Source organism: Uranotaenia lowii, chromosome 1, assembly GCF_029784155.1.
Source record: "Uranotaenia lowii strain MFRU-FL chromosome 1, ASM2978415v1, whole genome shotgun sequence".
In the NCBI taxonomy this organism is placed as follows: Eukaryota; Metazoa; Arthropoda; class Insecta; order Diptera; family Culicidae; genus Uranotaenia; species Uranotaenia lowii.
The window spans coordinates 106,194,513-106,217,403 of record NC_073691.1 but is presented as its reverse complement, the minus strand read 5'-3'; the positions used below and the strand labels follow the sequence as shown (position 1 = coordinate 106,217,403).

Sequence of the window (22,891 nt, the reverse complement as noted above, 5' to 3'; positions counted from 1 at the left end):
TCTGCACCACCGAATATTTTGCAAAAAATACCATTGTATAGCTCGATTCATGATGCAACTTTCGTCTGAAGACACCAAAGTGGGCCATTGACACCTTGAAGAGTTATGAAAGAAATAATGACAATAAATCTCTTTTTTTGCATCGAAAACAAACAATTTTGGAACAACTGCACTCACATATGGAGGTAGCGCGCACTTCTTACAACATGGAAACAAAAGAACTTACCAAAGCGGGTTAAAAACACTACTTTTTCGTGCTTTGTAGAGTGTTTGCAGCAAAACTGACTTTAAATTTTAACCAAAATTCTGAGTATCGTATAACGTATTGTTTATGTGATATAACTAATAATGGGAATGTTGCTTTTACAACCTGGTCATATACTATATAACTTATTAATTTTTCGATCAAAGATCATTGTGAAGCATAATCAATGCCAATAGTAGAAGGTTCAGTTCCTGTGTTTGGGATCACAAAAATGTGATTAAAAAAATTAAATATATAGACGTGCTTTACACAGTTTTTATATCAGGAGCTAAGCACTGGACACCAAAATCCTTTCCCATTGATCAAAAAAGTATGAGAAAGTGGCACAAATGTTGTAGAAATAATCAAAGAGCTCAGTATGGCCAGCCCAGGCTGTAAAATGATGAAAATATGATACTTTTACCGTATTCGTTTTCTACATTCGCCCAGTTTTGAGGTTTACCATACTAGAACGAACATAATTCGTCGTCAGTGTTTTGCTACCTCGATCGCTCACACACGAATTTTCAGTGTTCCACCGTCCATTTTAAATCAAATCTGGGGAATTACGGATGCAAAACTTAACGCATAAACTTCTAAAAATGACAGTAAAATGTGCATAACTTGTTTTGACCTGGTGCAAAACTGGGTATACACGAAAACGTTATTAGATTTTTGGATATAACATGAAGTCAGTTAAGCTGCAACAATCTACCGCCCCTTCTTTCATAACAGTCCCATATACAAAAATAAGCAAGCGAGACAATCAGCTTTTTCTGTTTTAGAATATATTTTTAAATTGTGACCACCACTTTCAGCATAAACGAAAATCGTTTCTAGGTTGTCATAATAAATCGTTAGACCTGAAATTTTCGAAATTGGGTTATTGGTAAGGTCGAGAAAACCACTTTTATTCATTATGAGACTTAATCGACCATATTTGAAACCTTTTTCGAATCTACTAGCATAACCGTCCCATAGAAAATATATTTTTCTCACCAAGCTACTTTCTAAGACTTAAATTTGATCATTTTTGAACTTCTAAATGCAATTGTCAGAAAAAGAAACATACTTTTGCAAAAAAAATATCATGAATTCCACATTGTAAGTTGAATCTTTTTACGATTTTTGATTGCATCCGATAGTTTTTCGCTCAGGAAGTCATTCCTAAGAAAGTCAGACCTGCCTTCGAAAACTACTGTGCATCATTCGACATCAAGTGAGTTCAAAAACGTTTAAATGATTCAAAGCAATAAACCAAAGACTATTTCGCCGAAAGAAACATTGAAAAGTAACCAAATCCGTGGTATTTCACATATGGGACTGTTATTCAGGTATATTTCATATAGGACAGCCACGAATTGATTTTTTTCTAGAACAAAACCTCTTTTTTTAGTCTTTTATGTTGAAGCTTTATGTTGACCTAAAATGACGAAAATTCATATGGGATTGTTATGCGAGTAGGGGCAGTCTGAAAAGGACGAAAAAATAGTGTTTTTACCAGCTCTGATAAGTTATTTTGTTTCCATGTTGTTAGAAGTCCTTGTTATCTCCATATGTGAGTGCAGTTGTTCAACCATTGTTTGTTTTCGATGCAAAAAAAGAGATTAATCGTCATTATTTCGTCGTCAAAATATTCGGTGGTGCAGACGGTACTTTTAGACGCCATTTAAAGTTTATTTACAACTTTTCATGTTGAAGTTCATTATTTAATTTTTTTCAACTATTCTATTTGGAAAGCTGATAAAATTTCAATGCATTTTGATGTGCTATTTTATAATTTCCGTTGAGAAACAACAGAGTTATGTAGCTTTGAAAAATGGTTATTTTTTATTTACAAAAAAATCTAACCGAAGCTAACTCAAAAAAAAAAAATGTTAGAAATCTGAAAAAATACATGTGTTTTTAAGTCGCAAAAATGAACCAAATTTTCAATTTTGGGGAAAATCTGAAGACCCCCGGCGCAAACCCGTCAGATAATAAAAAAAAATCCCCATATGTGTGGGTGGCATTTTTAGAATTTTAAAATCAAGGGAAGTTCTCAAAGTTTTAATGAAATGAGTTTTCAATTTCCTGTTTCACTTAATCAACATGCTTACAATTATATTTATTGATTCAAAAAACCTCTTCTACAATTTTGCACATATTTCAACACCTGTTCCGCCAGTGGATCATAATTTTTGTGAAGATAGATGTCGCAGAATCTCGGAACCAGACGGCTGTCGGAGCTGGCTACGAATTCGGCAGCAGCTTGTCCATCTCCACAGCCGATAGTCTTGCTTTAGTAGATCCGTTATCCCGTAGGGGGGAGGGGGGGGGGGGGGGGATTACGACAAGCACAAGAGATGCGGTCCCTTCCGGTGCGACGAATGTTAATGGTCAATCACTGCACCTGGATTCGTTGCCTTCTAAATTTTATCCGCGAAGCTTCCGTTTTCACCGTCTGCTGAAATGGAAAAAGTTAATATGACGATAAGCATTTAAAATCGACAATGATCCAAAAATACTTACTATTTCATTATCCGATGTTGCTGCAACAAAGAACGGAAACGAAATGGCCGATAATAATTTTTATGTTATTTGGCCTGCTACAATCACTAAAACTTATACCGAAAAGTCGTTTAAATTGAAAATCATGGTTGAACATGAGGATGGTTGAAGTTGTGTTTATCTACACTCATGATTGAATAGGAGTATATGAGCAATCGGTGCAATCAGCTGACTGGACTGATGCACGTTTAGAGTTAAAACCCCAATTTACGGCTTTGAACGCAACCCTACGCGCGGAATTGCTCGCTCAAGGTTTTAAAATGACCTGTGGGTTATGTTCTTTCGTTCTTTGATAGCTCATGTTTCTCTAATTCTTTCCATCACCTACGAAAATGTGATTAACTTCTATCTTTTCGAGGTGAAACTCACCTCACAGCGAGGTAAACCTGAATCACTCGAATCGTGGTTGGAAAAAAGGTACAATTCACCGAGAAAAAGGGTGAATCCAAAAAAAGGTAAATCTTACCTCGTAGCGAAGTGTAGTTGACCTGGATTGAGCTAAACAAAACGGTATAATAATTCATCAAAAACAAAGTAAATATTTGCCGAACTCGTTTATTGAGGTTAAGCTGTTTTGTCGTTCAGGAAGGAAGTTTTGCTACGTGCAAAATATGTGAAAATAGGAACAGAATGATACACACAGGCAAATTTTTATTATAATTTTCATAAGATGCGTCTTATGAACCGCTTTTTATAGTGTAAAATTGTGTTTCATAAGAGTCTTATGAAATTTCTTCAGTTTTCACATGAACAATAATGAACATCTTATGAAAAATGAAGAAACGGCATTGTGAAAATATAATGAACACATTCATTCATTCCATTTTGCTTAATAGTTAAATGTCATTATGTGATCCTTCTGATTGGTAAGTTTGAGTCGATGTTTTTGATGTAAACGCTTAATATATTTGAAAACTAAAATATATTATGTTTTTGTTTTCTTTTCAGTATGCTGACCGGCAAAAAAACGCAAAGTCGAAGAATCGGATGCGGCAGAAGAAAACTTGCCTCAATAAATTTTCATTCAACCCTCATCCGCATTAGATTTCGTTACCCTAATCAGCACTAGGAGTGTCAATTTGACACCACAAGCTTAAATCGTTATAACTTTTGGCGTGTTCAACCGATCTAAACAAAGCTTATATCAATAGAAACCTTGTAATATTAGTAAAATATGTTTAGAACATTATATATAGTTTAAGCTACTATTTTTCTCGTTAGAAGAAATAATGATGCGTGTCGTGACTAGTAAACGCGAACTAGTATCAATAGAAAATTTCCAACCAAGAAACGCACGACACGCATTATTATTTCGTCTCTCGGCTTGGCTCTCTGCGCAAATCACCACCCACCGTACCTACTCGGAGAGCAAACAAACACGTTCTGTTGGACGCGCTGCTTGTGGTTCTGGAAATTCAGGAATAATTTTACGTTTATAACTTTCATATTTTTGTAAAATCTCACTGCGTGAATTGTTGCACCTCACTAGAATGTAGATTAAATTTGCTTTCCAATGAATATACTTTTGTTTGGTCCAAACAAAGTAAAAGTCCTAAAAATCCGGGTAGGGGAACATGCCCTATTATGCGCCACCTAAGCGAATCACTGATTTTCTAGGTATTCCACGTACAAATTGTGTTGAAAATGAGTGTAATCGTTGAAGAAAAGTGTTTTCTACAAATGCCTATGATTTTTTATTACTCAAGTTGCTATAGTTTCTTCAAAAACTTTATTTTTAAAAACCATATTCAAAGCCACAGAACAAAACTGTGTTGCAAATACGCGCCTAGCAGCCGAACACACCCGAGAGCAGCCGAAGCCCGAAAACACACCAATACTTACAGACACTTTGAATGCAAAGAAAATCAAAATGGACTAATCATAATTTAAAAAAAATGTAAAATAGATTTTTAGGGCTGAATTAACGCTCAAAATATGGTTTAAAACTTTTTGTTCATTTTCTATGAAAATTGGCCTTTTTGAAAAATTAATGCTATTTTCAGCCTACTACGATTGGCGCGTTATAACGAGTGCATGGGCCGTGATAGAACATACCCATAAAAAGCATACCTTAGCGAGTTCAGTATGATTTTTAGCATAAAATCATAGTTTAGATTCTCCTCTATCGATGTTTCAGAAAATATTGTCTTATTCGTTTTTCTCTGCTTGGTGACACCTTATTGAAAGTGTTTTAAAATTTAGATCGAAATGAAGAAAAACCTAAATTGTGAAATTATCACGACACAGGGGCATTTTAAGGAAAAATTCATACTTGCCATGACCAATCACAGCATTTAAAACATATTGGTAATATTTTGCAGGCTTAAAATGTTTCAGATTCTTCAAAACAAGGGTGGCGCGTAATAGCCACATGGGGCGTTATATGAACTTTTCCCCTACATCCTGAAGGTGGACCACAAAAACAGATGAAATTTCAATTTGTAAACAAATCGCGCAAAGTAGTGAACTTTGAAATATTCCAGTAAATTCATTTTTTGTTGCATCTAATATTTAAAGATAGCAAAATGTTAGAATTTTAATCAACTTTGTAGTCATATTTTTTCAAAAACTCTACCATCGCTCAAACAGTTTTTACTAGCAATCGAATGTAAAGTAGGTTTTTCAGACCACTTTTTTTAACTTTTTGTGACCATTTCATTGAAAAAAAAAAATTAAAAAAAATATTTCTTGGCTTCATGATGTAGATATTAACTTCAGCTTTCATATGCATAAGGCAAAAATGGACGTGTAATATATGAACTACAGCAGTTTTTCTGAGGCATGTTTTTTCGTGTTTTTTTTTTCTTTCATGCTGAATAACCAGAAAACTAGTAGCTTGAGCTATATATGTTCTAAACATATTTTACTGACACTACAAGGTTTCTATTGATATAAGTTTTAAATATCAATTATAATTCAAACGACTTAGAAAGATTTTACTTTTGGAGTGTCATATTGACACTCTAAGTCGGAAAAGGAAGTTTTTTTGTCCAGGCTTCCAGGGTTCGTCCATAAAAAAAAAGTAAAGATACAATATTCAAGAACTTTTGAAATCATTGGGGGTCCCCGAAGAAATTTTTGTTTTTTGAAGCTGCTGAAAAAAGTTACAAGCCTTCAAACTTGCAATAGTGTCAAAATGCACTCTAATGCGGACGAGGGTTAAAAAATAATTATAAGGTTAAAGTCCCTATTTATTTGAAATAAATATCAATTTTTGAATGAATTTTGTTTTTATTTTTATTGAAGAAACCAATTAAACCAACTGGCATTTACCTTTTAAATCAGTGAATGAGAAAACGATAATATTTACTATTTTTCTAGGTGAATGCGAAAAAGGTTAAATTTTCCTTTCTGCTAGGTGAATGAAAAAAGGTAAAATTTACCTCGAAAAAGGGGTGGAAAAAAATCATTTCGCTTCTCGGTAAATTTTTCCTTTTTTTTATTTTCCATGTATCGAAAACCCGGAAATTTGAAAATGGAAACTTGCTGTCCACCCTGCATAAAATTCTCTTATGAACTGGCACCATAAGAAAATCATTAAAATTCATAGGATTGTCGTATGACCAAGGTTGCCGAAAAAAATTCTGTGTATTGACGAAAAAAAAATTCTGACTGTCTGTGATTTTACCCAAAAATTCAGTGACGGTTTCAGGGCTGGTAGCGAGTCACTTTTTAGTGACTTGGTCACTTTTTTGGGTCAGTCACTAAAAAGTCACTTTTTTCATCATTTGGTCAATAAAGTCACTATTTTTCGAAAAATGGTCACTTTTATCACCAAAGGTCACTTTTTTCACCGATAATAAACCAATGAAAGAGTAATTTGAATTGCGCGTGTTAATATTAACGGTAGTAACGGTAAATTACTTGATCAGTCAGTCAGAAATTTTTTTTCGCCTCCGGCCTGAATCACCCTTGGCTTGAGACACTTCGATCTACGACATTATTTGACGTTCATGAATTGAAACTAACTTTGATTGTAGATTATAATTTTTAGTTCAATCAACCTTTTGTATTGGAACTTAAAACTTGATATACAAAAACCCTATCTCGTCTTTAGAATGGGTTTTTATTAAGAAGTGTAACTAAGATTGAGATTGAAACGAACCATATTTTTTTTTTATTAAAAAAAATCTTTTATGTCATAACAAATGTTTTGATGAAATATTCTTAAAAAAACAATTTCAGACTCAATTTTATTTCGTGTTTTTTGTTCTTCTAAATACTTAAAAAAAAGGGTTTTAAAAATTTACACAAGGCCAGAAAATTTACATTTTTCTTAGGTGCAATTAAACGGTAATTTCAACTATGTAATTTGAATCTAAATATGCATGCAATATTTCTATCAGCTTTTGTTATTGAAATGACTTTGAAAATAATAAAAAATCTTTAGAGAAGTTTCTGCACTTTTTTTTTACAAAAACTCAAATGAAAAACATATTATTTAGAAATAAAAGTTTTATATGAATTAATGAACTTTAAACAGAATCAAGTTTTTTTTACACTTTCTGCTGTGATGTCAAAAATACTTGTAATGACATTTTTCCATAATCAGTTATCTATCAATTTTACTAGTAATAAACTCTTTATCACCAAAACTAAATGTGTTCGGCCGAATTGGACGAAATTTCTAGTTGGGGACACTATTTACCAAATCAATAATTTAAAAAAATATGCACCAAAATGGTTATGGTGAAACATGTTTATTGAAAAAACTCTTCCTGAAATGTTTTTAAAAACTAATCTTTTTTATTTCCATATTGTTTTTTCAATTTTGAAATAAATTTACCGAATTTTATTGTACAGTTTTTTTTTTTCAATTTTCTAATCAACTTTCCGGACTTTTTTTTAAACAAACTTTTTAAATTTTTAAGATATATTTTTAACAATTGTTTTCTTGTTTTTAAATTCTGAATTTTCGTGTTCTTCAACCATAAGCCTTTAACTCCAAATTTTTAATAATAAAACATAATTTCAATCTTCTGTTCTTTCAGGACCCAATATTTTAATCAAAAGAGACAAAATACTCAGAGCTTGTAGTTTAAAGCTTAAACACCGGCGATTGAAAATTTGAAAACTTCTTATTAATATTTTTTGTATGAAATCATGTATTTTGGATCGATCATGATTTTTAAATTAATCTAAAAAGTTTGAAAAATTGATCTAAGTAGCAACTTTAAAAATAAATTTTAATACGCAGTGTTAACTAACTTTGTATTTGATTTGTGCTTTCAATATTAATAACAAAAGTTTTGAACTCATTATTTTTAATTTTTCATCAGTTTTTATCATTCACGTAATTACTCATTTTCTAACATTTCTTTGTCAGTGTAGTTGAACATGAAGTTATTATTTAAGCTTCAAAAATGAAATTTTGATAGCTGGGGGATTTTACTTTATTAAAGGTTTTATGTCTGGCTTATATAACTGGCACTTTTAAAATAATTATAAATATACTCTTCTTTTTATCAAATTAAATTAAACCATCGAACATTGAATAAATTCTGTTCAAAATTCATTTCTTATTCAGTAATCGGTAATTCACATTTTAATTCGTGATTAAATATTTTATGTTCAAATAAAAAAAAATTACAGCGGATTTTCTCACTAAACTTCCAGTTGAAAATGAGGAAAAGAATTCCAAATTTAGATGATTAAAAATTAACAATTATTATCATTTTCCTAACATCTATTCATGGTAAGTTTTGTACAAGATTGGACATTTATTTAAGAATTCAGATTTTTTTAATTTTAAATTTGCTAAGAAATTCTTTTGAAACTAATTTATTTCTTACTTTCTTGACTTGAAAATTTGAAACATTCATTGTAACATGTTTCCAAAATTTTATTTATCAGTCATTTTTTTAGTATACAGTAGTGTTCCGATTTTGTCAGCTCCCGATTTTGTCTACCCCCGATTTTGTCTATCCCCGATTTTGTCAGCTTTTTATCCCGATTTTGTCAGCCTTTAAATTTAGTTGAAATTTTCTGCTTTTCAACTGAAATTCCCAGTCATTTAACTTTGTATGTTTTTTTGGCGGTTGACCTGACCCACGTAGAGGACCACCCATTAACCACTTGGAATTTTAAGGGTTGGTATTTTAAGGGTTGGGGTGATTGAAGGTTCATAAGAGTTTTCATTGATGACGAATGGAAGGAGGTTGAAACTTAACCACATTTTGATCTCATGGTTTATGGATAGCCCTTGGGATTATCCATAAACCACGTAGACCTCAGGGTGGAGAGGGGGGGGTTGGCCAAAGTGTACACTCCATACAAATTTTCGAAAATTTATATGGACAAAAGTATACGAGGGAGGAAGGGGGGGGGGGTCTGAAATGACCGAAAATGAGTCTACGTCAAGGCCGTGCGAACGGGGGGGGGGGGTGTTTAGAGGTTTAACCCCCCCCCCATGAAGATTTTTTCCATGTAAAATTTTCACCGTAGTAACGGAAAATTACTTGATCTTAAATGTATTTGAAAATAAGTGTTGACAAGCAAGCCAGAAATTTTTCTCGCCTCCGGCAGAATTTAGTCTTAAATCACCCTTGGCTTGAAACATTTCGATCTATGACGCTTTTCGACGTTTCGAATTGAATTAAATTTGATTCTAAATTGCAATTCAACGAATCTCTTGTACAGAAACTCAAAACTTGACAAAAACCTTACCTCTTCAGAATGGGTTTTCATGAGGAATTGTAACTAAATAAGAACAGAGTTTGAGAATAACCATTTTTTTATTTAAAAAACCTTTATTTCATTACAAACGTTATGCTGATATGAAATATTCTGCAAGAAAGCAATTTCAGACTAAATTTTATTTCATGTTCTTTGTTCCTCTAAATGCTCAACATGACAAATAATTTACACAAGGGCACAAAATTTATATTTTTCTGAGGTGCAATGAATTCAAAAAGTAATTTCGACTTATTCGGGTACCCTGAATCTAAATATGCAATATTTCTATCAGCTTTTGTTATGAAATGACTTTTGAAAATAGGTAAAAAGTATTTGAGAAATTTCTGCACGTTCTTTTACAAAAACTCATATTAAAAACATTCCATTTAAAATATAAGTTTTAAATGTATCATCAACTTTCCTCAAGACTTCAAGTAATTTTGAGTTCTGCGAAAACAGTTATAGAAGTTTTATGTTTTTTTTTAACTTTTTCTCGTTTAACAATATTTTAAGAACTTTCATACAAAATTCAATGTTTGATACTTTTTAAGCATACATGTAATCTTTTTGCAGGTAGGTTAAAATTATACATTTTTCAAATTGCAATAACTTGCTTGCGAGCAGTTTGGCGCACTTCATTTTTCGAGAAGTGACAGTTGTAATTATGATCTAAATGCATGTAGAATATGTCGGTGGGTTCTCGTGGGTTCCTTGCCAAATGATTTAATAAAGTTGGTTAATTTTCAATACAAATTCACATATTTTAAGACCTTTTTCAAAGAAAACATCCGCATTTCTCGTAGAAAAGTCGAATTTGCGTCGTTTAATTATTGCTTTAGTCAATTGCGACGCGTCGTTGGTTAAGAAACCAAAGAAACAAAAGATCCTCCAAATTTTTATACGCACCTGTGGAAACGTATTTGAAAGTCTTACCAAGACGACACGAGGTGTTGAATGCCGCACGAAGTATGGAGTCAGCATTCTTTTGAATTTTTTTGACGGTTGTTGGATGGATGTTGTACTTCTTCGCGATGTCTGCTTTCTTCACAGCCTTGTCCTCAAGATTCCGAAGGATTTTGACTTTTTCCTTAAGGCTGAGCGAGTTTCCTTTTTTTCTCAATAGCCATTATTTTTGGAGACATATGTAAATTTAAAAAAAAAGCCATCTGTTTTGAAAACCATACAATTTGAAGCACTTAGGATAGTACAAACCTTGCTCTACACAGTGCTTAGCTTTTAATGGTGACGCTTTTTAAAGTTTGTTATAACGAAGTTCTTGATGATGTTTGTAAACAATCACTTAGGGTTGAGTTCTTGAACAGGTCCTCCATTTTGCTATTTGCAAGACCTTTCATTTGACGCATCAAGAATTCAAATCGGTCAAGCGGTCATCGAGAAACGTGTGTGACATTATTTTGTTACATACACACACACACACATACACACATACACACACACACACACACACACACACACACACACACACACACACACACACACACACACACACACACACACACACACATGACATATATGACACTTGGCCCTCCGGGCCTCGGATCGAAAGTTAGTTTATCAAGCAACATGTATACCCTTCCTTGTAAGAAGGGTAAAAAATAAAGAAAAGGGGTCAATGTACCCCTAATCACGGTATTGACATAAAATATCAAAATAACAAGTAAACCGACAATTATCAAATCATAATTGAAATTATTTTCAAGAAAAAAATTTTCCCGATTTTGTCAGGTACCCTGTTTTGTCAGCCCTAAATTCAAGATGGGGCTGACAAAATCGGAACAATACTGTATGTGTTGAACATGAGTGAAAAACAGTGTAAGAAAACCCTTTTCGTTTCAATTTCTTATTTTTGGTATTGTTATTATTTTTATCTAAATTTGAATTTCGAAACTCTCCCCCTCCCCCCCCCCCCTTCCCTTTCGCACGGGCCTGATTTGGTCACATTTTTTGTACTTCAAAGTAACTTTTTTCGTTCTACATAGTCACAATTTGGTCACTTTTTTCGGTCCTCAAAGTCACTATTTGGTCACTTTTTTTTCAAATTTTGGTCACTAAAGTCCCTACTTTTTTACTTAAGAAAAATCAATTAACATTACCAATTGTATAATTTTGAAATGACATCCTGCAATATGTCACCATCACCAGCAAATCAACACCCGGTTCCAATAAAGTGGTTTTCCGCATCCGGTTCTTTGGTCTTGCGCATTTTGCCGGTCAGTATGCTGAAAAGTCGGCTGTATTTTGAGGTGCAAATATATTCAACGTTAACAAAAATAGAAACCTCAACACAAACTTACAATTTGAAAAATCACAATCACATTTAACTATAGTTATGTATTTAAGAAGAATATAACTATAAAACTTATAGAATGAATGAATGTGTTCATTTTATTTTTTCAATGTCGTTTATTCTATTTTTCATAAGATATTCCTATAAAAATTGAAAGAATTTCACAAAACTCTTATGAAAAGTCTCTCTAAAAAATGATTTATAAGACACATCTTATGAAAATTCGAATAAGAGTTTGCCGAGTGTATGTGTACATTATCGACATGAACCAAAATATAAAGTGTTACAATCAAACCATTTTCGGGCTACTGGATGGAATGCTAAAGATATTTGGATAGTTTCTAATTCAATTATTTTTTCTCAGAATGCCTGCACCAGCGGAAAATGGAGCCGGAGTGCCCAAAACAGAGCTGCAAGAACTGCAACTCAAACAGCAACAAGTGGTCGATGAGGTAAAATCATTCGAATCTAATTAATCGATGCGTTAGTTTTCACTTTTTTTCCCTTTTCAGTCCCTCGACAGTACGCGCCGAATGTTGGCGCTATGCGAAGAGGTAAGTTTTGCTTAAATCATACGGATTTTCCTTTTAAAATGTTGAATTTGACGATAATAACTAACCATAGCACGTAAAGCAATCATACTTTCAATAGGTATATGACTAGCATAATGATATGCCCGATAAGCGCAAACCAAGCAAAATGTTGCAAAAACACGAAAGATTTGCTTATGGTACAGGATCGTGCCAATTACCTATCCATCAAATGATGTAGTTTTAGGTAGCACAAATGGAAATTTTCCTATGAGACGAAATGTAACAACTTTTATGGTATTAAATAAAAAAAATGAGGTTTTGGAATCAACAGGTTTAAGAAAAAAATAAAAAAAACATTCGCCTTTGAGGTAACTGTGGAGAGTCTTACTTTTTGCTTAAAATGTACATACATATAGCATTTCCAAGGATATTCAATTGAATGATTCAATTTGGTTTCGAGTTGTTGTAATTATTTCTGTTGTCGTTGTTGTTCTCATTATCCTAAGTCATCATATTTAGAAATCGGACTGTAATCAACTAGGTATTTACTTTTTGACAGAAGACTGTTGCTGTGGACAGTGTGAACTGAAAGATAGTTGCATTGATAATTCAATCAATGTACTATTGTTCTGATGTTTCGTTTTTTTTTATTAATATAATTTAAATGTTTGTAGATTCAAATTTTAATTTCCTATTTGTGTTCAGATTCTAACGTTGCAAAAATGTGTACTGTACTTTCTAACGTCATGCACAATCAACAAACAATAAGCATAGTACCGCTAATGATATTTTAATTTTTAATGGTTAATAATATATTTTATATTTTTCGCCAATCTCAACGCATTTCTTCATAGTTCAAAACGGATGAAAAGCAAATCTCCTCTTTATGAGGCACGATAATGACTAACTTTACGCAATATTGAGAATGAATATCATACATACGGTTTTCGTGTAGTTCAACTTTAAACAATCATTAAAAAATCAGCAGTGGATCAATTTTGATTAAATCGCATTCAATGTGATGCAGAACATGTTGTTTACAAATGCCGAAGAGATGAGCTTGATAGACGAAAACGAAAAAAGTTATCAAGTGAATTGTTATGGACTGCTGGTGTCTTCACTTACCCTGCTTCATGGGGTAAGTGGGGACGGTAGATTTTCCCTTTGATTTCTCAGGAAATTTTCAAAAAAATTGTGTTTTCTTGGTTGAATACGTTACTTCATTGTTCGAACCGTCCAAAATTTTGAAAAAAGTTCATGGTGGTGATAATTGTGTGTAATTTATGTTGCAACACACGAGATTCGATTTTATCGAAAATATATGCTTATTCCAGATACACAAATACTTTTCCTAACTTTTCATGATCTGAATGCTAAATAAAGCTAAAATGTATTGAATGAAGGAGAGAAAATTGAAAAAAATATCTAAACATCAAGTATTATAAAGCCGTCCCCACTTACCCCAGGTAGGGGTTGGAGACAACATTTTAGATTTTTGAAAATAAACTCTTTTTTCTTATTTTTTTAATCGTCGTTTCTTTTCCTAACTGGTTGTTTCTAATGTAAAGATTGTTTCAATGTAGACTTTTTGGCCAAGAACCAGCTAGTTTACGAGAAATTTGCGATTAAAAAAGATGCACATCAACTCCACATCGTAGTTAAAAATAGAAAATTAACGAAAAGGCATCGCAAACATCCGTTAATGTCGGATCCGTATCTTTTTTACAGTTGTTGGATAGATTACAAGTAAATTTAACATTCTGCATTAAAAGTTTGAAAAAATAGTTGACAGTATTGTTTTAATAGCCACCGTCCCCACTTACCCCGCGTCCCCACTTACCCCGGTGTACCTTATTCGTTTTCGTGATCAGTAGATTGGGATCGATCTCAATCCGACATTAACCCTGATCCGCTCTTGAGTATCAATATGACACTATCGGAAGTTTGGCGGCTTGTGACTCTATTCAGGTGCATCGAAATAAAAAAAAAATTAGGCGACCTTCAATGAATTCTTGAAATCTTTAATTTTGCATCATCAGTTTTTTTTTATGGACGCACCCTGAAAACCCAGGGAAAAAACTCCCCAATTGAAACCGGTATATCTCTCTTGTTTCATTCGATTTTTACCAAATTTATAGTTATGGAAACTTCGTATTGTAACTCAAATATGTTTCTCAGACATTACCCAAGCAACCAAAAGTCGCGTTTTTACTTAAATATGGAACTCCGAAGTTCACATTTGGCTGAAAAAATGTTTTACGGGAACTTCAGGTGACTCTTGTCGCATAAAAGTTACTCAGGAACTTCCATCGCCCTTTGAAAGGTTAAACTATCGATAACGGAACTTCTAAGCGCTATTAATGGAACTTCTTTCAAGAAGGTCGATAATGTTCGCGTAACATTCCAAAACGCACCATTAAGATACTTGAAGGTTTTTTTTTTTTTAAATATGTCTTTATTTGTATCAAATCATCATTACACTTATATTACATTATTGCATTAAACTAGGTGTTCAGCTCAATAATGAACTGTTCATAGCCCTATAAGTAACTAGATTATAAAAATTTATTTATAAGATTTAAATTTGCTGAGCGCAATCAAGTTTTTAATGTAGGAGAACATCCTGTAATAGCAAAAATATTTTATACTTAAAACTAAACACTATCTTAAAATTAAACTAAACATAAAGAGAACGAATCTCTGCGATGGAAGACTGCATCGATTTGCCTCTGAAGTTGGAGATGATTTTGTTGGCCATCTCTTCGATCGATTCAATGCCCGCAATCCGATGAAGATCTTCGGTGCTGTGCCAAGGTGGAAGCCGCAAAATCATTTTCAGAACTTTGTTCTGAATCCTCTGGATGGCTTTCTTCCTCGTCGCGCAGCAGCTAGACCAAATCGGAACTGCATACATGATCGCTGGTCGGAAAACTTGTTTGTAGATGAGCATCTTATTTCGCAGACACAACCGGGATTTCCTGTTGATGAGAGAATAAAGAGATTTAGTGTATTTATTACATTTAGATTGAATATCTTCAATGTGATTTTTAAAAGTAAGATTCCGATCAAGTGTAAGTCCCAAGTACTTCACGTGATCAGACCATTCTAATGAAACCCCATTAAAAGTTATGGAATGATTTTCATTAGGTTTTAAAAAATTTGCTCTTGGCTTATGGGGAAATAAAATAAGTTGAGTTTTGGAAGCGTTAGGAGAAATTTTCCACTTTTTCAAGTAATTCAAAAAGGAATTTAAATTTTGTTGCAATCTACTGCGTACCACCCGTAAATTTCGACCTTTGGCTGAAAGCAAAGTGTCATCAGCAAATAATCTTCTACCTTTTCCTTCTGGTACATCAGGAAGATCAGAAGTAAAAATATTATATAAAATTGGCCCAAGTATACTACCCTGAGGGACACCAGCTCTAATGGGTGTCCTTTCAGAGCATGAATTTTGATAGCTTACTTGTAAGGTTCGGCTAGTCAAATAATTTTGAATAATTTTGGTGAGATATACAGGAAAATCAAATCGAGCTAATTTAGCTACTAAACCTTTGTGCCAAACACTGTCAAAAGCTTTTTCAATATCAAGAAGAGCAACACCAGTTGAATAACCCTCAGATTTGCTAGCGTTAATCATATTAGTTACACTCAAAAGTTGATGTGTAGTAGAATGTCCATGACGAAAACCAAATTGTTCATCAGGGAAAATAGAATTCTGATTAATGTGAATCATCATTCTATTCAAAATAACTCTCTCAAATAGTTTACTTAAAGAAGGAAGCAAACTAATTGGTCGATAACTTGAAGGCTCTGAAGCATTTTTTCCAGGTTTCAAAATTGGAGTTATTTTGGCATTTTTCCATTTATTGGGAAAATAAGTCAAATGAAAACATTTGTTGAAGATTTTAACTAAAAAATTTAAAGTGCTTTCAGGCAACTTTTTAATAAGAATATAGAAAATCCCATCTTCCCCTGGAGCTTTCATATTTTTAAATTTTTTGAAAATCAATTTAAGTTCATCAATATTTGTCTCACAAGAACTTTCAAACACATTTTGCTTGGAAAGAATATCATCAAATTCTAGGGAAATTTGAGCATCAATTGGACTTACAACGTTTAAATTAAAATCATGAGCAGACTCAAATTGTTGGGCTAATTTTTTAGCCTTTTCTGAATTAGTTAAAAGAAGTTTATCCCCATCTTTCAAAGTAGGAATTGGCTTCTGGGGCTTTTTCAAAATTTTAGTTAATTTCCAAAATGGCTTTGAGTAGGGTTTTATATCCTCTACTGCTTTAGCAAAATTTTCATTACGAATGAAATTTAAACGACGTTTGATCTCTTTTTGAAGGTCGCAATAAATTGATTTCAAATAAGGATCCCTAGTACGTTGATATTGGCGTCGACGAATGTTTTTCAGTCGTATCAAAAACTGAAGATCATCATCAATTAAAGGTTGATTAAATTTTTGTTTAACTTTAGGTATTGAAGCAGCTTTAGCATTGACTATTGAAGTTGTCAAATTTTCTACAGCCAAATCAATATCTTCTATTGAATTCAGTGGAACGTTGACATCTAAAATACGTTCAATAAAATTCATATATCGCTCCCAGTTAGCCTTTTGAAAATTAAAAGTTGATTTTAAAGGGTTTTCAATGGGACTTTGAGATAAAGAAAATGTTACTGGAAGGTGGTCTGAATCGAGGTCCGCATGAGTAACTAATTGACTACAATGCTCGCCTAAATCCGTTAGAACCAAATCAATTGTGGAGGGATTTCTAATTGAAGAAAAACAAGTATGCCCATTAGGATACTCAACAGTATAATAACCTGCAGAGCAGTCATTAAACAAAATATTCCCATTTGAATTTGATGAAATATTATTCCAAGATCGGTGTTTTGCATTAAAGTCACCAATAATAAAAAATTTAGATTTATTTCTGGTGAGTTTTTGTAAATCTCCCTTCAAAAAATTTTTTTGTTCACCGCTACATTGGAAAGGCAAATATGCGGCAACAATTATAATTTTCCCCATAGAAGTTTCTAATTCAATTCCAATTGTTTCTAAGACTTTTGTATTGAAAGAAGGAAGAAGTCTAAATTTGAGACGACTATTGATGACAATAGCTACACCCCCACCTTGTCGATCAAGTCGATCATTTCGTAAAATTTTAAAGAAAGCATTGCTTTTCAAGTTATTGTCTGGCTTTAAAAAAGTTTCAGTGATGGCAGCAATATGTATGTTTTGAGTTTTCAAAAATAAAAAGAATTCATCTTGGTTAGCCAGCAAAGATCTAGCATTCCAATTCATAATATTTAAACATCTATTTGGATCCATTAGGGAATCGTAAAGTCATAATAATTTTGTTAGCATAATTAAAAGAAGTTTGGAAAGCTTCAAACATTGAATTTGCTTTCAACATAAGTTGCATCATTTCCATTAAATTTTGATGCAAAAATTTTAATTTTTCCTCAGTAATCTCACCCAAATCAACAAAATTGTTAGGATCAGAAAATGAAGGAGAAGAACCAGTATTTGAATTTCGGGGATTTTCCCAAGCCTTCGCATGTACGTTGAGACTTGGTTTTTTCCCATTTTTATTAGTTAAACCTGAAGAGGGAAACCCATTTTCAACCACCTCTGAGAACGATAAACAACGAGTCTGGGGCGCAGATTCAGCACAGGTAACATTAAAATCACTTCGGGTATTACCCAGCCGTGATTCCAATGTCGACCGAGGCTGACCGCGAACAGGCAGGTTGTTTGCCGGCCCGACGTGTGAAGACGAAAAAGAGGAAAGAGGAGAAGAAACTTTTCTGGAAACTTTGGGATTTTTCCTAGAAGCAATAATTTTTGCCCTGATGGGACAATCTAGCGAATTCGAGGAGTGATTACCTGCGCAATTCGCACACTTAAAAAAATCTGTTTTTGGCTTATCACCACCAAAAAGGCATTTAGATTTTTCATGATCGAATGAGCCGCAAAACATGCATCTGGCATTCATTCTACAATTTTTAGTGCCATGACAAAAAGCTTGACAACGACGACATTGCGTAATGTTTTGTAAAAAATTGGTAGAAGATTTACGAAAAGGTTCGAATTTGACTCGACAATGAAACATAAGACGAGCCTTTTCAAGAATTTGCAAATTATTAACCTGATCCTTTTTAAAATGGATCAAATAAAGTTCAGGAGCAAAACCAACACTACTGGTATTATTCGTGTTGGTTCTTTTCCTCATTTGAATTACTTGAATTGGAGAAAAACCTAACAAAGAATTTAATTCAGCTGTGATCTCATCCGGTGTCTGATCGCCAGTGAGACCACGAAGTACAACTTTAAATGGACGATCACTTCTAGCGTCGTACGTAAAAAATTGGTGTTTTTTATTATTCAAATAATTTAAAACCTTTTGAAAATCATTAAAAGATTCCGCCAAAATACGAGCAGTTCTCCTTCGACCGATTTGAAAAGAAATCTTCACATCCTTGACGGAAGTGACGATTTCTTTCCGAAAGGCATTGAAGTCAGGAATCGTGACCGTAATTGGTGGAACCTTTTCGTTTTTAAGAGTATAAGAAGAAGAAGGTTTCTTAGTACTCTTATCAGAATTAAATATGAATATTTCCTCATCACCGATGTTATGAAGGACATCGAATGAATTGGAAATTTCAACTTTTTTGGCAGATGGCCCTGGATTAGGTTCAGCAATCCGTTTTCTTCCGGCCCTTGAGCCGGCCGAAGACTTCCCCATGCTGGAAAGAAAAGAGAAAAATATGAATAAAATAAAATGAAAATAATTTTAGCACTGAAAAGTGCTGATTGAAAAACAGGTAAGGAAAAAATAAATAATGTAAAAATGTTCCTGCAGGTACACAGCAACGATACGATGCTCCGGCGTACGTGTTGACGGCTCAACGGTACAGATGGAAGTGAAGATACTTGAAGGTGTTTTAAAGAACCTATATGGGAATTCTAAGCGACATATCAAAAATGTTTTTCAAGAAGGTCGATAACGTTCGCGTAACATTCTGAAGCGCACCATTAATATACTTGAAGGCGTTTTAAAGAACCTATATGGAAGTTATAAGCGACATGTCCAAAATGTCTGTCAATTTCTTGTCATGGTATTTGTTTTGTTTATATCTGTCCTGATATTGACAAATGGAATTAAAGATTTTTTTCTAATTTTCTTATAAATGTTTAAGATATTCGAATAAATTTTTGATGATGCGAATTTTTGCTATGATTCATATTGTGTACTGAAAGTCCTTTGTACCGAATTCCTTTTGCTATGATTCATATTGTGTACTGAAAGTCCTTTGAACGAAAATCTATTGACCAACCCACTCAATCATCTCAAATGACATTAAGTTTAAATACTAATCATTACAGTGGCAATTAACTATTGCTGGATTGGTCGAGAGGCTGGTGAGTTTCATTGCAACCTAGAGAGCAGCGGTTCAATTCTCTAGGCGTAAGCAGCTTTTGTAATCAAAATAATATAATTAAAATCAATGTGATAGACCATGATAGACCGGCAACCTAGCAATCTGACATCGTAATGTCAGAGCAATCTGTCAATCGGACATTTTCTTAGAAGCTGAATAGCGTTCTCTACAGCCACCTAAACGAACTTGAAAGTAGCTTTAAGAACTTAAATTTTGGGCTGATTAGCATTCTCTTCAGACACAAACGAGAGCTGATTAAGCTTCTATGGAACCTTTTTAAGGGAATTCTGGTTACTTGGGTATTCAGCTACAACACTTCAGTGTTCTGTTATTCAAAGTATTAGGAAAAACGAAAAATACATGCTTCGTAAAAAAGACTGTAGATCAACTATGGAATGCTAAAAAAATCACTTAGTGTCCAAGAAAGATCAAGTTCGAAGCTATGCGTTGCACAAAAGGATATATATATTTTTTTAATTTTGCTAAGTTCATTACCACAAAGATATAAAAAGTGATGTTAAAACCGTACTTTTCTATCAATTAATCGTCAAAATTATCAAACCAGATAAATTTTAAAAGTTGACGTAATCTGACACATTTTCGTATCTTTAGATTTTCTAAATACGAAACTCAGAATCTTTGAAGAATTTTCAAATGTAGCTATTTTTCGAACTTTTTGTCAATTTTCAATTTTTCAGTTTTTCTTGCACTTAAATTCAACTTTGCATTGGCTTTTGAGTATATTTACGCAAGATTTTCGCTATAAATTTACATTTATCAGAAAGGAATTTTTATGACGATTATTATATAGTTTTAGAAAAACAATTACCATTAAAAATTCGTCAAAAATTCCGTTTTCCGCATTTTGAAAATCTAAAGATGCAGAAATGTGTAAAGTTACATAAACTTTCCAATCCTCTTTTCAAAGTTTATCTGTTGTGACTCAAACAATTTTGACGATTTATTGATTGAAAAGTACGGTTTTAACACCACTTTTTACATTTTTGTGGTCATGATCTTAAAAATAAAAAAATATATCCTTATGTGCAATACATAGCTTCTAACTTTAGTTTTCTTGGACACTAAGCGATTTTTTTAACATTCCGTAGCTGATTCACATTTTTTTCGATGTATGTTTTTAGGGATTTTTTCATAGACTTTGAGTAACGGAAAACTGAAGTTTTGTAGCTGAATATTGTCTGAGATACATATTTGAGTTACATTACGAGGTTTACAAAACTATAAAAATCGGTTGGGAAACAAGAGAGATATATTGGTTTTAGTCAAGAGTGTCAAATTGACACCCCAGAGACTGTAACGGGTAAACATTTCAAGGACAGGTGAAGGTTAGGAGTTAGGTTAAATTTATTTAAAATTTATGCTTCACTAAGCTATATACCTCTACTTAAAACGTAACAAATAAAAATTACTCATTTCAGTCAAAACTTTTTTTTTCTTACTATTTTTTACCTAATTCTGAACTTTTAAACCTGAATTTGAACTGAATGAATTTAGGGTTTAATATCTTTCTGTTTTATGTCTTCAATAGAAAGTTGTACAACAATTTAGTTATAACAAGCTAGTGGATTATAATTGGACAATCCGAAATTCACAGGTTCTGATATTTGATTGCAGAACTGCGATGCCAAAGATTTGTTTTCACCAAATCGAAATTGATTTTACATTTTCTTCTTTTGAATGTTCCAGTCTTGGGAAAAGTTGTCTTTCTCAGAAATTAAAGCGGTTTCATGTCGTTTCAAAATAAAATATTAATGGCTTCAATTATGTTGAAACTATAGAACCCATCCTAGTTTCATTATTTTATTTTAATTTTTTTTTATTTGTTCATATTTTGGCTGAATACTCCTGTACGTACATGTTGCATGTTTCTTTTTTTCATTGCCTTTCAGTACCTAATACATGTTTCCGAAATTTCCTTTTTTTCAAAAAATATTATGAACTTAGAGCGCTATGTATAGAAGCTCCACTATCAACATTATAATTACGACTGTCAATTTGCAAAATATCTGTTTTGTTTTGCAAAAAAAACAAAAAGCATTACAGACAGAAAGTTTCCAAACACACTTTAGACAACTTCGGAAAAGCGGAATATCTGCAGTAACATGAACATCGGTTCAGTTGCATGAATTTGTCCGATATCGAAAAACTGAAAAATTTCCAGTCCAATTTTGTTATTGTTGTTGTATCATTTTGAGTTGCATCCGACTTCGCGCTTAAAAAAAATCTTAGTTATAAAAATAATCCATGTAAAGAGATTGTGACATTTAGTAAATTTCTTTTCTATTGCAAGCTTTGGGTTAAAAATGAACTTTGTTTTCTTATGATTATTTTTGTATTCCCGTATTGATTGTGGTAAACTTTGTGTCTTGTTGAAAGATTACTAATGATTGAGAACGCAATTTCTGTTTGGAATGAATGTCTGTCACACATATCGATCGCTGACGCAATTTCATCGAATATAATACCAAAATCCAAAAATCGGGCACTAAATCCGAAAATTAAATTCTTTTTTTTTATCAAAGTCGTTTTAACATCTTTGTGTGATTCGCGACTTATATCAACGATGCAGTTGGCGGACAGTCATTGAAAAGCTTATCTTCTACAACTGTGACCAATGTTTACTCTTGGGCTCGAACTCACGGCTGACTTGCCAACTTGAGCTATGTCACAAGCCCTAAAGAAATTCAAAAAAATCTCAGTAGAACAGTTTTTAAACCTATGCTTCAAATATGAAATTTTGAAAAAAAAATTGTACATGTACTACAATCCGAATATCTCGAATTGTCTATCATCAAATTGAAATCTGTTTTTTTTTGCTTATTGAAGATGAATAATTTTAATATCGATCATTTGAACTTCCCTTTTGTGTCTGATTAACTGTATGGATGATATTTTTGATCAAAAAAATCGTAGAAACGCATTTTTTAAGCAAATTTTGTTTTTATCGACGGTATAAGACTCGATGGTAACATTTAAAAAATCTTATTTTCTATAGACCTTAATTTCAATTCAAACCAAAGATTTGTGGAGGTTGTTGTTGGATGTTTAATTTAAGAGGGTTTTTAGCTTTCACCTTTCCCCCAACATTTGTGATGGTTGTTAATCAAAATC

The 22,891-nt window shown here is 32.9% G+C and overlaps 1 protein-coding gene across 7 annotated transcripts in view; it reads left to right on the top strand.

Moving 5' to 3' along the window:
• The window catches only part of LOC129754430 (synaptosomal-associated protein 25), a 198,393-nt gene that overhangs the window by 83,945 nt on the left and 91,557 nt on the right, over positions 1 to 22,891 (top strand). For all 7 annotated transcript variants that reach the window (XM_055750507.1, XM_055750549.1, XM_055750499.1 and 4 more), the window contains 2 exons: positions 12,142 to 12,229; positions 12,290 to 12,331. In XM_055750507.1, coding sequence (XP_055606482.1) covers positions 12,143 to 12,229; positions 12,290 to 12,331 — 129 coding nt within the window. In that variant the 5' untranslated portion in view covers position 12,142. The remainder of the gene's footprint in view (positions 1 to 12,141; positions 12,230 to 12,289; positions 12,332 to 22,891) is intronic.